Source organism: Cherax quadricarinatus, chromosome 67 (assembly GCF_038502225.1).
Source record: "Cherax quadricarinatus isolate ZL_2023a chromosome 67, ASM3850222v1, whole genome shotgun sequence".
Classification (NCBI taxonomy): domain Eukaryota; kingdom Metazoa; phylum Arthropoda; class Malacostraca; order Decapoda; family Parastacidae; genus Cherax; species Cherax quadricarinatus.
This window is the reverse complement of record NC_091358.1, coordinates 4,924,155-4,941,707: the sequence shown is the minus strand read 5'-3', so window position 1 is coordinate 4,941,707 and position 17,553 is coordinate 4,924,155. Positions and strand designations below refer to the sequence as shown.

Below are 17,553 nucleotides of genomic sequence, written 5' to 3'. Positions count from 1 at the left end.
GCCTCATGTCTAGAAATTTTAGTAAGGATGAATATAGCTTCACATAGTTTAAGGCTAGTTTTTTTTTTTTTTCTTTTAAACCCTTCTGGATTTTAGTCCCCTTTTGCTTGCATAGCATTTTTTACAAAATTCAGACACTCTTGGAATACCAAAGTTTTTTTCTTTTTTGCACATGGGCCTTGGTGCATCTTTCTAGGAAGTCTTAATTCTGGATTGGTATTATTTGTTCTGAAGAGTTAGGTAAACAACAGACTTTATGAATGGCCTGTTATATTTAGAAAGTGTAACATTTTGATTAGAAGCAGTGTATGTTGTCTGAAGGCAACATTTTATAGAACTCTGGTGGTTTCCTTTTATTGCATGATTGTTTTAAGATGGTTTGCAGTTGTTGAACCTCCTTTAATGCCCTCCTATACACATCCCATAAATGAGATATGGATAGATAATAGTAGAGAGTAAGCAAAGTAGGGGTAGGTACATAATATTGCACTTTTGAGAGCATGCCCACAGTTTGATACTTTTGCTACAGTGTGTTGGTCTGAATGTGCACCAAATTCAGTTTAAAAATTTCTCCCAAAGATCTTTTTCACCTTGCCAGAGTTTGCTAATCTCCTAATAAGGCACTTTAGTTGAAACTGAATTGCAGTACAAGTGTAAAGCATTAGTTGTATGTTCCCTCATTATTTCTTTTACATCAGGTTCAAGAATTTGGAGTTACTGAGGTAAGGGATCTCAAACAAAATGGCCGAAACATAGCTGTTACAGAAGAATCCAAGATGGAGTACATACGTCTTGTATGCCAAATGAAAATGACAGGAGCCATTAGGCAACAGTAAGTATTTATGATAATTCATATGACTCTTAGGACTGTAACCTCTTTGCTCCTCCTCCTAGAGTGCAGACACTAGTTCCTACCACCAAGACTTCAGTCTAGTTTATCAGTTACTCTGCATCCTTTCTAAATCTAATTTTACTGAATCGGTTAATAAAGTACATTCTCTTAAAATAAAATAAAGTGCGGTAGAAGAAAACTCTTGACCTCAGGAAAGAAATTCATAATCTGAATTTGTGGTTCTTTTCTTCTTATCAGCCAGTGTGAGCATTGTTTTTCATTATTTTTGTGTAACTTATAGTTCTGAGAGAATTTTTAATATTTATCACTCGGTGCTTTCTCATGTTTGTTACATGGCACTTGCCTAGGTAAAATTCCATTATCCATAAGTCATAGGATTTTTACATCATTTGCAATCCTATTTGTGTAGATTTTTATTCCAATATCTATTATATAAATTTAAAGCATTGACAGTTATTTAAGAGTCTTGTGGGAACTTGCATTAGCACAGTATCAAAAGCAATAAACATTGCTTACATGCCAGGAAATTTATATAATAGTCGCCCTTCAGTCTTTATTTGTCGAAGATACAATGTTAAATATTAATTTCAAGATAAAACTGACCATTGTTGCTGAGAAGTTTACAAGCAGACAGATGTGAATCAACACTTAAGTAAGACATTAAGAGGATTGTGTAATGTTTGGTATTGTATCTATTTAATTAATTATTTCCATAAGTAAATAATTTTCATTAATTATAAAAAAAATTATTATACTTTCTCAGGTTGAATGCTTTCTTGGAGGGCTTCTATGACATCATTGCTAAGCGTCTTATATCTATTTTTAATGAACAAGAGTTGGAGCTACTTATATCTGGGCTTCCAACAATAGACATAGATGATCTACGAACTAATACTGAATATCACAAATACCAACCGAACTCCTTGCAGGTAAGATGTGTAGAAGACTGCAAAGATGATTCAAAAACTTTTTGCAAAAATGTCTTAAAATTCAGGTTCTATATGTACCTTCACTTTCCTTGTATTAAGTATGAGTACATATCTTCAATATTTAACAGGTGACAATTCTGTGAGTAGAAATTTTCAAATGCTGCACCTGTTTAACCCTTTGAGGGCCGACAGGCCCTCTCCGAGACTCGTTCTCAGGGTCGGCCAAATTTAAAAAAAATAATTTTCTCTTATGAAAAGATAGAGAATCTTTTCCCAATCATAATGACACCAAAAGTTTGAAATTTGATGGAAAACTTACGGAATTATGCTCTTGCGAAGTTAGCGGTCTCAGCGATGTTTACGCATCGGCGATTTTGCCCACTTTGAGCCCCATTTTCAGCCAATTCCACTGTACTAGTCAACAAAAAACATGGATATTTTGCTAGAACTCCATTTTTTTTCTATCGAATGAGTGCAAGAAACCACCCATTTATCAGTTTCAACTATCCAGTACAGTGGTCAGAATTTAGCAATTTTGCCAATTTCACACAAATTTCAAAAGATGCCAATTTCTGAATAGATTCCAGAATAAACAAGAAAGACATTCCTGGCACTAAAATGACATTTCCTCTGTTCATTAGTCACGTCTCAAGGCCCCTCTTACATTCTTTTGCTTTCCACTTTGAATTTTTATTCTATAAAAAATAGAAGATTTACTGTTATGCAGACTACTGCATTAGTGTAAAAAATGGTGTAAATAATATTGACAAACTTGCGAAAGAATATTAGACTCGCCAGTTGACGTGTATTGGACACATAGCATGATTTGTTTATTTTTGAACTTTGGTAAAAATCGAACATTTCTGCTACTTTGAGCTCAATTTCAAGGTACTTTTCATTGTAAAACCAGTCAAAATCATCTCTGGTTCTGTAGTATGTCTTCCATTCTATAAAATGAGACCAAGAAAACTAGAATACAACAATAAATACCATGCGAAAATACAGTGCAAAGTCGCTGTTTTATTCCAAAAAAATGGTCAGGTTTTTTTTTTTTTCTCATTATGCACTGTGTGCTGCAGGATTTTTTTTATACTGCGCACACTGACCACATAGACCCATTCTTTCATATGTAGGCCTACCAGCTTTCTCCCACTAGATTTGAGGGCGCTAGAATTTAGGCGTACTAGTACGTCAAAAACCCTGGGTCGTAAGCCGTACTAGTACGGCCGAAACCCTCAAAGGGTTAATATCTGCATAGTTTTTTTTTTTTTTTTTTTTTTTTTTTTTTTTTTTATTTTATTTTTTAATTATCACACCGGCCGATTCCCACCAAGGCAGGGTGGCCCGAAAAAGAAAAACTTTCACCATCATTCACTCCATCACTGTCTTGCCAGAAGGGTGCTTTACACTACAGTTTTTAAACTGCAACATTAACACCCCTCCTTCAGAGTGCAGGCACTGTACTTCCCATCTCCAGGACTCAAGTCCGGCCTGCCGGTTTCCCTGAATCCCTTCATAAATGTTACTTTGCTCACACTCCAACAGCACGTCAAGTATTAAAAACCATTTGTCTCCATTCACTCCTATCAAACACGCTCAAGCATGCCTGCTGGAAGTCCAAGCCCCTCGCACACAAAACCTCCTTTACCCCCTCCCTCCAACCCTTCCTAGGCCGACCCCTACCCCGCCTTCCTTCCACTACAGACTGATACACTCTTGAAGTCATTCTGTTTCGCTCCATTCTCTCTACATGTCCGAACCACCTCAACAACCCTTCCTCAGCCCTCTGGACAACAGTTTTGGTAATCCCGCACCTCCTCCTAACTTCCAAACTACGAATTCTCTGCATTATATTCACACCACACATTGCCCTCAGACATGACATCTCCACTGCCTCCAGCCTTCTCCTCGCTGCAACATTCATCACCCACGCTTCACACCCATATAAGAGCGTTGGTAAAACTATACTCTCATACATTCCCCTCTTTGCCTCCAAGGACAAAGTTCTTTGTCTCCACAGACTCCTAAGTGCACCACTCACTCTTTTTCCCTCATCAATTCTATGATTCACCTCATCTTTCATAGACCCATCCGCTGACACGTCCACTCCCAAATATCTGAATACGTTCACCTCCTCCATACTCTCTCCCTCCAATCTGATATTCAATCTTTCATCACCTAATCTTTTTGTTATCCTCATAACCTTACTCTTTCCTGTATTCACCTTTAATTTTCTTCTTTTGCACACCCTACCAAATTCATCCACCAATCTCTGCAACTTCTCTTCAGAATCTCCCAAGAGCACAGTGTCATCAGCAAAGAGCAGCTGTGACAACTCCCACTTTGTGTGTGATTCTTTATCTTTTAACTCCACGCCTCTTGCCAAGACCCTCGCATTTACTTCTCTTACAACCCCATCTATAAATATATTAAACAACCACGGTGACATCACACATCCTTGTCTAAGGCCTACTTTTACTGGGAAAAAATTTCCCTCTTTCCTACATACTCTAACTTGAGCCTCACTATCCTCGTAAAAACTCTTCACTGCTTTCAGTAACCTACCTCCTACACCATACACTTGCAACATCTGCCACATTGCCCCCCTATCCACCCTGTCATACGCCTTTTCCAAATCCATAAATGCCACAAAGACCTCTTTAGCCTTATCTAAATACTGTTCACTTATATGTTTCACTGTAAACACCTGGTCCACACACCCCCTACCTTTCCTAAAGCCTCCTTGTTCATCTGCTATCCTATTCTCCGTCTTACTCTTAATTCTTTCAATTATAACTCTACCATACACTTTACCAGGTACACTCAACAGACTTATCCCCCTATAATTTTTGCACTCTCTTTTATCCCCTTTGCCTTTATACAAAGGAACTATGCATGCTCTCTGCCAATCCCTAGGTACCTTACCCTCTTCCATACATTTATTAAACAATTGCACCAACCACTCCAAAACTATATCCCCACCTGCTTTTAACATTTCTATCTTTATCCCATCAATCCCGGCTGCCTTACCCCCTTTCATTTTACCTACTGCCTCACGAACTTCCCCCACACTCACAACTGGCTCTTCCTGCATAGTGTTAGGTTAAATATGACATGTTGAAATTTTATCTGTACTATTTACTAAGTTCTCCAATATTACTTATTGGTTCCCTACATCTCTTACTTTTTTTTTATTTAAAAGTTGGCCGTCTCCCACCGAGGCAGGGTGACCCAAAAAAGAAAAAGAAAGAAAATCCCCAAAAAGAAAATACTTTCATCATCATTCAACACTTTCACCTCACTCACACATAATCACTGTTTTTGCAGAGGTGCTCAGAATACAACAGTTTAGAAGCATATACGTATAAAGATACACAACATATCCTTCCAAACTGCCAATATCCCAAACCCCTCCTTTAACCCTTTGACTGTCGCAACCCCCAATCCTGAGGTGTCTCCTGGTGTCGCAAAATTTCAAAAAAAATATATATATATATTTTTTCTTATGAAATGATAGAGAATCTTTTCCCGATTGTAATGACACCAAAAAAACGAAATTTGATGGAAAACTGACGGAATTATGCTCTGGCGAAGTTAGCGACCTCGGCGCTGTTTACAAATCGGCGATTTCGCCCACTTTGAGCCCTATTGTCGGCTAATTCCATTGTTCCAGTCGCCCAAACTCATAGCTATTTCTTTAGAACTCCATTTTTTTCTATCGATTGAGTACAAGAAACTGACCATTTACCGATTTCAACTACCTAATAATGGGGTCAGAAATTTGCAATTTGGCCAATTTCACGAAAACTAAAAAATAGGACAATTTCAAAATAAGGTCCAGAATGAACAATGCAGACATTCCTGGCTCTAAAATAACATTTTCTTTGCTCATCAGTCATGTCTCCAGGCCCCTCTGATATTACTCTTGCTTTCTATTTTGAATTTTTATTCAAACAAAAAATAGAAGACTTACTATAATGCAGACTACTGCAATACTGTAATAATTGTATAAATAACATCAACCCATTCATGACTGCATATTAGAATGGCTAGTTGGACATTTATTGAACAATGGCATCATTTGTTTACTTTTGAACATTGGCAAATATCAAACATTTCCCTTACTTTGAGCTCCATTTCTAGGTTCTTTTTATAGTAAAATCAATCAAAATCACCTCTATTTCTATAATATGTTTTCCATTCTATCAAATGAGACCAAGAAAACGAGAATACAACCATAAATACTATACGAAAATAGACCACAAAGTCGGCATTTTAATTAAAAAAAACGGTCGGTTTTTTTTTTCTCATTATGCACTGCGTGCTCCAGGATTTTTTTTATATGGTGCACACTGACCACACAGACCCATTCTCTCACATGTGGGCCTACCAGCTTTCTCCTGCTTGATTTGAAGCCGCTAGAATTTGAGTATATATACGTCAAACACGGTACCTCGTAAGACGTATATATATGGCCGCGACAGTCAAAGGGTTAAAGTGCAGGCATTGTACTTCCCATTTCCAGAACTCGAGTTCGGCTATATAAAAATAACCGGTTTCCCTGAATCCCTTCACTAAATATTACCCTGCTCGCACTCCAACAGCTCGTCATGTCCCAAATACCATTCGTCTCCATTCACTCCTATCTAACATGCTCACGAATACTTGCTGGAAGTCCAAGCCCCTCGCCCCTCCAACCTTTTCGAGGATGACCCCTACCCCGCCTTCCTTCCCCTACAGATTTATACGCTTTCCATGTCATTCTACTTTGATCCATTCTCTCTAAATGACCAAACCACCTCAACAACCCCTCTTCAGCCCTCTGACTAATACTTTTATTAACTTCACACCTAATTACCACACTCCGAATTTTCTGCATAATATTCACACCACACATTGCCCTTAGACAGGACATCTCCACTGCCTCCAACCGCCTCCTCGCTGCAGCATTTACAACCCAAGCTTCACACCCATATAAGAGTGTTGGTACTACTGCTATACTTTCATACATTCCCTTCTTTTCCTCCATAGATAACATTTTTTGTCTATACATATACCTCAATGCACCACTCGCCTTTTTTCCTTCACAAGTTCTATGATTAACCTCATCCTTCATAAATCCATCCGCTGATATGTCGTCTCCCAAATATTTGAAAACATTCACTTCTTCCATACTCCTCTTCCCCAATTTCATATCCAATTTTTCTTTATCTAAATCATTTGATACCCTCATCACATCATTATTGCTCTTCCTATAATTTTGAGTGTTTAAGAAATGTTTTGGAATAGCTGTCAGAACCATCCCTGTCTGTTTACTTTCAATAATAACCATATTTTGCATTTTAACATTTGCACAAGCTTCCTTTGCAATATATTGAGAATACACTGTACAGTGGAACCTCAAAAATCGAACTGCTCCCAACACAACCAATTATGTAAGTGTATTTTTGTAAGTGCTTTTATAAGTGTATTTTTGAGGGTCTGAAATGGACTAATCTAATATACATTATTCCTGATGGGAATAAATTCATTCGGTAAAGGCACTCGAACAGCTTTCTGGACTGAAGAAAGTTCGATATTTGAGGTTCCACTGTATTTATATATATATAGCTGTACGATCTCATAAATCAAGGAACTCCATTTATCTTAAAAAAATTCCCTTCCCTTTCTTTCATATTTCCTTATCTTTCAAGTATGTTAAAAATCTTCTTACAGCTGCTTTTATACTTTCATATCACCTTCCTCGGTTGCAAGGCCATTGTTTCTATCTTTCACATTTTTTTCCTCTCCTCCACCTCAGAAATTGGATCCAGATTATTGTGGATTTACTCATAGCAATCTAATGTATCTCAAGAACAGTATTTGCATAATTCTAAGGCTTTGTTTACATTTGCATCTCCTATATTTATTAACCCACTTTCCCTTACGTCTTGAGTTGATTGTTGTCTACCTAGGGTACTGTAGTAAATCTTTTGCACCTTTGAGGGCTCATATGTTAACTTTGAAGGGAATGCCTGGATGTTCCATTGTTGGTCCAACAGTTAATGGCCCCAATGTTGTCATCCATGATCTTTTTAAATCTTATTTTTTTATAGTGAATATCTAATAAAATTGATTGCTCTAGAGGGGAAGGAGTGTCCAATTTAGAGAACATCCTGAAAGTTTAAAGTAAGTGAATGTAGTCCGTTTAATTGATTGCCTACCAGACATAGATAAACTTCCAATAAAACAGACTTAGTCCACTGTTTGGATGGATTACTGGATGTGCTAAGAATAAACTAGAGTACAATACAGTATTACCTGTATATGTACATGAAAAGAGAGTTAAAACTACAGTACAGGTCAGTAATGTCTTATCTTTTCTGGTGGATAGATGAGTTTACAAAATCCAACATCTCCAAGACAACACTGTATCGTACCAAAGCGAAGAAAGACCATTCCCTACCTACAAACAGATACTCCACCAACTCCAAACCAACGAATACTACTACAGCTCTCCCATAAGTGTGATACAACTCTCTTGAAAACAATTTACCGCACTGATAAACAGTTTAAGACCATAACCAACTCATCCTGCTTGCTGCCTTCTGACACTCCCAGCTCCTACCGCTGCCTTCGCCATCCTCTCCTAGTTAGCCAAGCAATGACATCAGTCAAGCCTCTCTATCTACGTCTCCAGTACTTTTGTACCACATGTCCCAAAGTGGTTGGGCCACTTGCCTTGATTCCTCCTCTTCCCCTCCTCCCCATCCTTTTCCAGTTATTTCCATCCTTCCTTATCCTTCTTCCTTCCCATCTTACGACAGCTCTCGTCGTCCTCGATTTGATTCGATTCGTCTTCATTTCCACTTCCATCAGTGTCAGAACTATCAGATAGGAAGAGGAGAGTCCCAATTTTCCGGGGAGTGAGAGCTGACTTGCGACGAGGCATGGTGAACAAGGGTAACTGAACCCAGCGTTCCCACAATGCTATGCGGGCGCCTAGATTTTTTGTTTATGGCGCACACCCACCACGCAGACCCGTTCTCTCACATGTAGGACTATGAGCGTTTTCGTGCTAAATTTGACGGCGCTAGAATTTTGGCGTAGATCTATGGTTTGGACACTCAACGTGAAGCCGTAGATCTACGGGATGGACCCTGAAAGGGTTAATTGGAATTAGTGTAATTGAGAAAGTTACTTATTTATCTTCACCCTTTGACTGTTCCTTAAGATGTACACCTCATGGATTGTAAGTGTAGAAAAGCTGGCATTAGTTTAGAGAATTGTAAATACAGTACTGTAGGAAGATTTTTTTAATTTTAATTTTTCTTCAACTTTCTAATTTGTATAGATTCAGTGGTTCTGGCGTGCCTTGAGGTCATTTGATCAAGCTGAGCGTGCCAAATTCCTGCAGTTTGTGACTGGTACAAGTAAAGTTCCACTACAAGGTTTTGTAGCACTAGAGGGCATGAATGGGACACAAAAGTTCCAGATTCATCGTGATGACAGATCAACTGATAGGTTACCTTCAGCTCATACCTGGTAAGTTTTGTGTGTGCGTGTTTTTGTTGTTGTTGTTTGTTAGTTCCCACCTGTAAGGAAAACAATTTCCTAGTGAAGGTAGGACCTAGACAAGGATGTCATGTCACCATGGTTGTTTAATATATTAATGGGGTTGTAAAAGTGACTCCTAGTGTTGAGGAGAGGTGTGAGGTTAACATATTGGAACTGATACAGGTTGGGAGATGTCGGTTACATTTTTGCAAGTGACGTAGTACTTTTGTGGGAGATTCTGAAGACACACTGCAAAGTTTGGAGGACTAATTTGGGAAGTTATATATAAGTTGGAAGTTAAAGGTGAATACTATAAAAGATCAGTGATGAGGGGGTAACAAAAATCCTAGGCAGTGATAGATTGAATATCAGATTGGAGGGTGGGAGTATGGAAGAGGTAGATGTAGATTGAATATCAGATTGGAGGGTGGGAGTATGGAAGAGGTAGATGTATTCACATATTTGGAAGCAGAAATGTTAGCAGACGAGTCCATAAAATGTGGTGAATGATAGATTGGGAGGAGGGGGTGAGGCATCCTTCAAACAAAACTAGTTTTCATTTTAATAATGTCCCAGGAACAGCTTTTGAATTTTAGGAGTTTGAGCATCCAGCAGGCTTGCAGGTTTGTTAGTGAATGAAGATGAGTGGTAATTTAAGGGACGTATAGTTGGAATGTGGGCTAGGTAACGTTCATTGAGGAATTCGGGGGAAATTGGACTTGTCCTGGAGATGGGAAGGGCAGTACCTGCATTTGGAAGGAGGTACGGAGATATTGGTCAGTGTAATCTGAATTGTGTTGTCAGCACACTTATGATGAGATGGCATCTGAATGAATGATTGTGAATGTAAAAAGTTTATTGGCTTGCTCTTCCTTGCTTGGAGATGGCTGTTAAGATAAAAAATAATTTCTGGAATTTTATTATTTTAGTGAACTGGTTTTATCATAATTTACAATAAAAAATTATTTTTTGACCTAAAATACAATAAATGATTAAATTATCTGATTGAGTGACACTTCTGCATTATATAGATTTGCTCTTAAAAATATCTTCTAATGGTTATCTCTTTATTGACAGCTTCAACCAGTTGGACCTACCAGTGTATGAAACCTACGATAAGCTACGTCACTATTTATTAAAAGCCATTCACGAGTGTTCTGAGGGTTTTGGTTTTGCATAGAAATTTTAATTTTTTCCCCACAGCTCCAGCTGTGACAGATACTAAAGTAAAAAGAAAAATGTAGGAAAAAAAAAAGAAAAACGGAAAGCTAAAAATAAACTTGCTAAAGCGTGTGCACAGTGGGAGCTCTGGTTCATATTTACAAGTGTAGTCGTAACAAACAAAAACACACACACACACAATAGTGAGAGGCACATGGAGAATTGTGATTAATCTTACTGATGTAAGGGCATGTTCATCTTAACATGTAATACTTTCGCCTAAGGTTCGGTGGTTGTGGTTGGCGTGTAAAGTGTGTTTGAGCATTGAATTATTTTTTTCTATTATGATTATCATCACTGTACATTATTAAATAACCAACCAAAAGAAGGTTCGTGTTTGTTCATCGCTCCCAAACTGATAGTAGTAGGAGCTTAATATGATGATTGTTATAAAATAAGTCACCAAGCTGTAATGCTTGACATGTTTATAGCATAGCAAACTGTATATTGTATTCAGATATACATATAGTTGAAAATATTTCTTAACTTTAATTTTGTATTTTGTCTCTTTTGGATGGATTTTCAGCATATATTGTGTGCGCACAGATATTAATGAAAGAAATATTTTGAGCAGCTTCAGATATTTTATAAGCAAGCATTGAACCTTCCAGCAAATCCTGAAAATGTGATAGGTATTACCAAGTTTTCTGCCCAATTTATTGTGCACCTTTACTTAAACTCGCCTTTCCTATTTTAGTCTCCCGATACCAATAACTCTCCTTAACCTACACTTTAAGAGTAAATAATTGATTCCATAGCCAACAGTAGGTCATACATGGAACTTGGATTACTGACCTGTTGACACCCAATGCCCAGGTTGACTTTTTTTTTTTTCCTACTTGTATATCTCCACTATCTCCACCTTTGGGCTAGAGGTGAGAACTGGAGAAGTAGGCCCACGTCATTTTACTTCGTTAATTCAAAGGAAAACCAACAAGAACTAAAAAATTATGAATTCCTCGGAGTTGTATGGACAACAGAAACCTGAGAATTTATGCTTTAAATGATGGATCCTTTTCTTGACACAGTTTCACATCAGTGTGTGTGTGTGTATGTGTGTGTGTGTGTGTGTGTGTGTGTGTGTGTGTGTGTGTGTGTAAAATCTTGTTATATTCATACAGACATGTGCTTGTGTATGCATGCATAAATATACATATTCACATGCATAAACATACACATGTATATGTGTACACATACATACATGTACATGCATACACAGTGCATGTACACTGCACATACACATGTACACACACATATATGTACACACATATACACACATGTACACATACACACACACACATATGTACACACATACACACACATACACACACATGTACACACACAATGTACACACACAATGTACACACACAATGTACACACACACACACACATATGCACATACACACACACACATATGCACATACACATGTACACACACACACTGTTCACAATACACACACACAACTACTAGTAGTATCACTGTGCTGTATATTCTGGCCTCACTACTGCTGTACATATAATTAAAAAATACACTTGTATATCTAATGTGATAAATTTACCTTAAGGGCTGTCTAATATTGCTACAAAGTGTTGAACATTATTGTAGAGATAATAGAGTGACACGTGAAGAACTTTTGCAGGTATTGTATTGGCAGGTTTCCATGAAACTTGGAATGGGCTTCTGAAATCTTATCACCATGAATTAGTTCATAGTAATGCCTCTTTGTTTTATTTTTCAACTTTTTCTTATTTTTTGGCAGCCTTGCATTAAAAGCATGAGGAGCATTGTCAGTATTATAAAACTGAAAAACATAGCCAGCTCTTGTCAAATTCTGCATAAAAGGAAACTAGTATTGAGAGTGCATTGAGTGTAGCAACACGTTGGGTGTTGTGCTGTGTGAAGTGTTGAAGTTTTCAGGTGTTAGTGAAGTGTTTCTGGCCACAGCATGAAAGGAAAATATGTAAAGTACATTATATTAAATGTTTACAAATAGTTAGTGATCCTTCTGTTCGTTAAGTATTTTTCATTTGTGAATGATCATTTATTATATATGTTCTTATGGGTTAATATTTTTTTAATTTAAAAAGATGTGTAGACATTGAGTTACGAGTTTTTTATTTTGTCACAGTTAGCCCAGATGTTACATAGTGTATTTTATCACATATGCAACAATCGTTCTTCTACTTTACCATGTTGGCATTAAAATACACAGTATTAATTAATTGAATCATTAATCCTTCATTCTCAAGATAATTTGCCATCCTAATTATATAAGATACAAAGGCACTCCAAAGCAAAAGCCATTAATACAGTACATCTGAAGGAATATATTTTAGTTATGGGGTGTATTATGGTCTTTGTCAGTGCCTTGGGTTGTACTAGTTGGGGGCTTCCCATGTCATGGTGGCCACAACCACAAAATAAGCACTACTCCTGTTTCTGTAATACACGAAGTTCTGTGTACAGTACTAGCCATTGCTGCTAGCCTGAAAGTTGAATATTCCCTGGTGCTACAGCACATCTTCAGAACAGTTCTTTGGTGAATGGATAGAGGCAAGAAGATTGTGGGTTGGCGGTTACTACGAATTCTATTTTTGTGGTTATAATTAGGTAATTCTTATGTGGATCAGTTCACGAGTATTTTTAATGAATGCAACACTTAACTACATGTGTTCCTTAACTTCTGTTCTTCTTTTGCACAGGGATTGCTTTCCTAATTCTAGGGGATTGCTCTGCACTGTATGACCTCTTCAAGGGGGGCTCCTTGGTGTGGTGAAGAGGCTCTTGGTCTGAGGAATTAGACCTGTCGGTCTCCTTCCTCAGACCGAACCTAATTACCCCCCAATCCCCCCTTCCCTATCCCATCTTCCCCTTTTTCCTTTCCTCCTCCTCCTCCCCACCCTTCCCTTTTGCCCTTCCTTTTTTGGCCTTTGGGATTTTTCCCACAGGCGTGCTAGTTCCTAGGTAGGGGAAAGGGTACCAGGGTCCATTCCATTCCGTTGAGGTTCTTGGCAGTGGCATAGTTTGCCGTGGAATCTGGATCGCATGGGGATATCCCGATCCCTCTCCAGTATCCCGGAGGGTGGCTTTGGGTGTCTTTCGGGTGACGGGTGTATCTCTGGAAGCCACCTTTCGGATTCCGGGGGTGGTGGCCGAAGGAGGTATGCTTTGTGGCGGATATCCGGCCACCCTCTCTTTTGTCCACCGAGGTAGCTCGGCAGATGTGAGGTTGCTATCCCAGATTGCTGGTTTACTGGCATGATGGGTAGGGTATAGCACGGGTTCCATGCTGCATCTGCGCTACTTGTGGTGCTGAGGTCCTCTTGGGCACCAAGGGAGATTTCTAGCCCTTTCATTCCTCCTAGGAACTATCCCTCCCTGGTCTCCCCCCCCCCCTTTTTTTTTTTTTTTTTTTTTTTTTTTTTTTTTTTTTCTTAAAAACAAAAAGAAAGAAGTAACCTAACCATGGAGTACCCGATCCATGACCCCACTACCCCCGGGCCCCTTATTGCTACCGCACCCTGTTCTGACCTCGCCTCGTCTTTTGGCCACTCTTCGGACATTCCTAAGGCCCCTGTACCTCTTGCTGGTGCTGTTTCCTCACCAGCTTCAGGTACCGGGGCTTCCACTGACTCCTTCGATTTGTCTGACCTCCGCTCTCCTTCGACTATGCTTCTGGCTTCTCCCTCTACGGTGCGGCGATTTTCGAATTGCCGGCCCGTCCCACGTCGGACTGACTCTGGTCCCACTTCTAAAAGTCAACGACAATCTCCTAATGATGTTACTTTGTTACCTTCCCTTTCTACTCGGAAAAGACCGACACGTCATGCACTCCCTCTCCACACTCAGTTTCAGACCACACAATGGACTAAATTCTTTACATTAAGACCGACTTCTTCTTCTGCCTATCTTTCCAACCGTAGTATTGGCAAAGCACTCCTACGCCACGTTGGTAGAGATATCTTCACAGTCCAGAATTCTACTCAAGCTCATGATCTTTCTCTTCTTTCACATATCGATACTATTCTTATCACTATCGAAAAACATCATTCCTTCAATTCTTGTAGTGGTACTGTTATTCTGCCCCATACCATAGTCCAACAGAATTTCCAGACATGTGGCACTGACATTCTCGAACAGCTGGAACTCCAAGATCTCCCAATTCTCAAGGTAGACACTTACGTTCTTCCTGCCCGCGGGCGAAGACAATACCCTTGCAATGTGGCTCGTTTAACTTTTGACAGCCGTGAACTCCCATCCTCTATGTAGCAGGACATCGGTTACAAGTTCGGAAGGTGATCCCTACACCGCAACAGTGTAGGAATTGCTGGCGATTTGGTCACCCAGCAAAATATTGCAGATCTATAGCCGAATGCCCAGTCTGTGGTGCTGATGACCATTCTAATACTTCTTGCAGTCGAACTTCCTCTTGCCTCAATTGTCATGAGGCTCGCCCTTCGTACTCTAGCCGTTGCCAAGTCTACTTAAATGAGTGGGAAATTCGTTGCCTCAAAGAGGCAGGTCTTCCTTATGCTATGGCGGTTTCTCATCTCCGCCTCCAAGGGAGACTGCCCCGTGTTTCTTATTCTCGTGTTTCAAAGCGTCCCCCCACTTCCCGGTCTCTGTACCTGAGTCTTCCCCTTTCACTGGCTCTGTTACAAGTGTGGAGGTTCATCATCCTCCTCGTACTGTGCCTTCCTCCCCTGTCCCCTCCCACGTTTCTTCCTCTTCTGCCACCTCCCAGGTTTCTGCCTCTTCTGTCCCCTCCCACACTTCTCCAGTTCCCTCCACCCTTTCGCCCCCCTCCCCTACCTTGGTACAGTCCATTACAGCTCCAATCTTTACTCAAACTACTCCTCCTTCCATCTCCAATATTGTCTCCCATACGACATCTCTGAACTCCGAAACACTTGAAGTAATCTCTGAATATATTACAGAGACCAAACCATCAATGGACACTGATCCACCCTCTGTTCCTTCTCTTTCCTCTTCTCCATCTGCACAACTCCTTTCTTCACAACACACCGTTCCTTCGCTACTTGAACGTTTTCCTTTGCCACCGCATGTGGACTTTTCTAACCCCTCTAGTCCATAGGTACCCTTACCTGCAGATTTCAGGTATCTTTATTGTTGCCAATCATGGCCTATTTACAGTGGAATATTCGCGGCCTCGGGTAATCGGGGTGAGCTTCAGATGTTGCTCTCCCAGTTTTCCCCTGTTGGTGTTTGCTTACAGGAACCAAAATTACACTCTGCCGTTGTCTATCCTATCTCAGGCTATAATTTATTGTATTCTTCAGATCCTTTTCCTGATGGGACCTTTAATGAAAGTGCCCTTCTATGCACTGATATTCCATACCATCAGCTATTTATTCGTACTTCACTGCATTACACAGCAGCCCGTATCCACTTGCATAGGTGGTATACACACTGTTCTTTGTATCTCCTTCTCAGGCATTATCTATCCCAGATATTGCCTTTCTTGTTTTGTCATTACCGCCACCACTTCTGTTACTTGGCGATTTTAATGCCCATCATTTCCTCGGGGGGGGGGGGTCTCGCTGTGATTCCCGTGGCATTCAGTTAGAGGCTTTTCTTGCTACCCACCCCCTCCATGTTTTAAATATAGGTACTCGCACCCATTTTGATCCTCGGACTCATACTCTCTCTTGCATCGATCTCTCAGTTTGCTCTTCCTCCGCCACATTAGACTTCACCTGGGCTGTTCTCCCGGATTTACATGACAGCGATCATTTCCCAATCATTCTTACTTCCCATTCATATTCACCGCCTCTTCGTAACCCACGCTGGCAATTTGATCAAGCAAATTGGAACCTGTACTCACAACTAACTGTTTTTAGTGAGGTTCCTTCTTCGTCCTCCATTGATGAGCTTTTACACCTCTTCTCGTCCTCTGTTTTAACTGCAGCTTTTCATTCTATACCCCAAACTTCGGGCAGGCATTCTCAGAAATGCGTGCCTTGGTGGTCTCCTGCTTGTGCTCGTGCAGTACTTTTGAAATGCGCTGCGTGGGGCAGGTACCGGTGCAATAGAACCACGGAGAGACTTATTGATTTTAAGCAGAAGCGTGCGATCGTTCGCCGTGTCATCCGTGACGCTAAACGCACTTGCTGGCGAGATTGTCTCTACCATCACCTCTGTTTCCTCTATGAGTGCAGTCTGGAAAAAAGTACGAAAACTGAGTGGTAAATATTCTCCTGACCTGGCTCCTGTTCTGCGGGTTGCCAGTGTTGATATAGCAAACCCACTAGATGTTGCCAATGAAATTGGCAATCATCTGGTCCGTATTTCTCCGGCTCCATCTATGCCCCTCAATTCTTTCCTCAAAGTCTGCCAGAGAGTTAGCACCCTTGGACTTTTCTTCTCTCGGAGAAGAACAGTATAATGAGCCTTTTACACTTCAGGAACTGGAGGCAACACTCTCAGCTTGCCGATCATCGGCACCTGGGCCCGACGACATTCATATTCGTATGCTACAACATTTACATCAGTCAGCCCTTGCAGACCTATTATGCCTTTTCAATCTTATTTGGTCACAGGGAGTTCTTCCACAGCTGTGGAAATCTGCCATTGTTCTCCCTTTCCGCAAACCGGGTACTACGGGACATGAAGCCTCACACTATCGTCCCATTGCTCTTACCAGTGCAGTTTGCAAAGTGATGGAACGCCTGGTAAATAGACGTTTAGTGTGGTATTTAGACACAACAGTCTCTCCACTCGTCAATATGGCTTTCGTAAAGGCTGTTCTACCATAGACCCCTTACTACGCTTGGATACATATGTTCGTAATGCCTTTGCGAATAACCACTCGGTTATTGCCATATTTTTTGACCTTGAGAAGGCATATGACACAACTTGGAGGTATAATATTTTGGCCCAAGCCCACTCCTTAGGCCTTCGAGGCAATCTACCATCCTTCCTTAAGAACTTTTTAACTGACAGACATTTCCGTGTTCAGGTTAATAATGTGCTCTCCCCGGACTTTATCCAAG

General features: G+C 40.1%; 1 protein-coding gene across 1 annotated transcript in view; it reads left to right on the top strand.

The window, feature by feature from the left end:
- Positions 1-12,758, top strand: part of HUWE1 (HECT, UBA and WWE domain containing E3 ubiquitin protein ligase 1) — a gene marked incomplete in the record, with an annotated part of 207,021 nt that extends 194,263 nt beyond the window's left edge. Inside the window, 4 exon segments of the mRNA XM_070099348.1 lie at positions 699-832; positions 1,617-1,782; positions 9,116-9,306; positions 10,396-12,758. Of these exon segments, the coding sequence (XP_069955449.1) occupies positions 699-832; positions 1,617-1,782; positions 9,116-9,306; positions 10,396-10,498 (594 nt within the window).
- Positions 12,759-17,553: the final 4,795 nt, after the last annotated feature.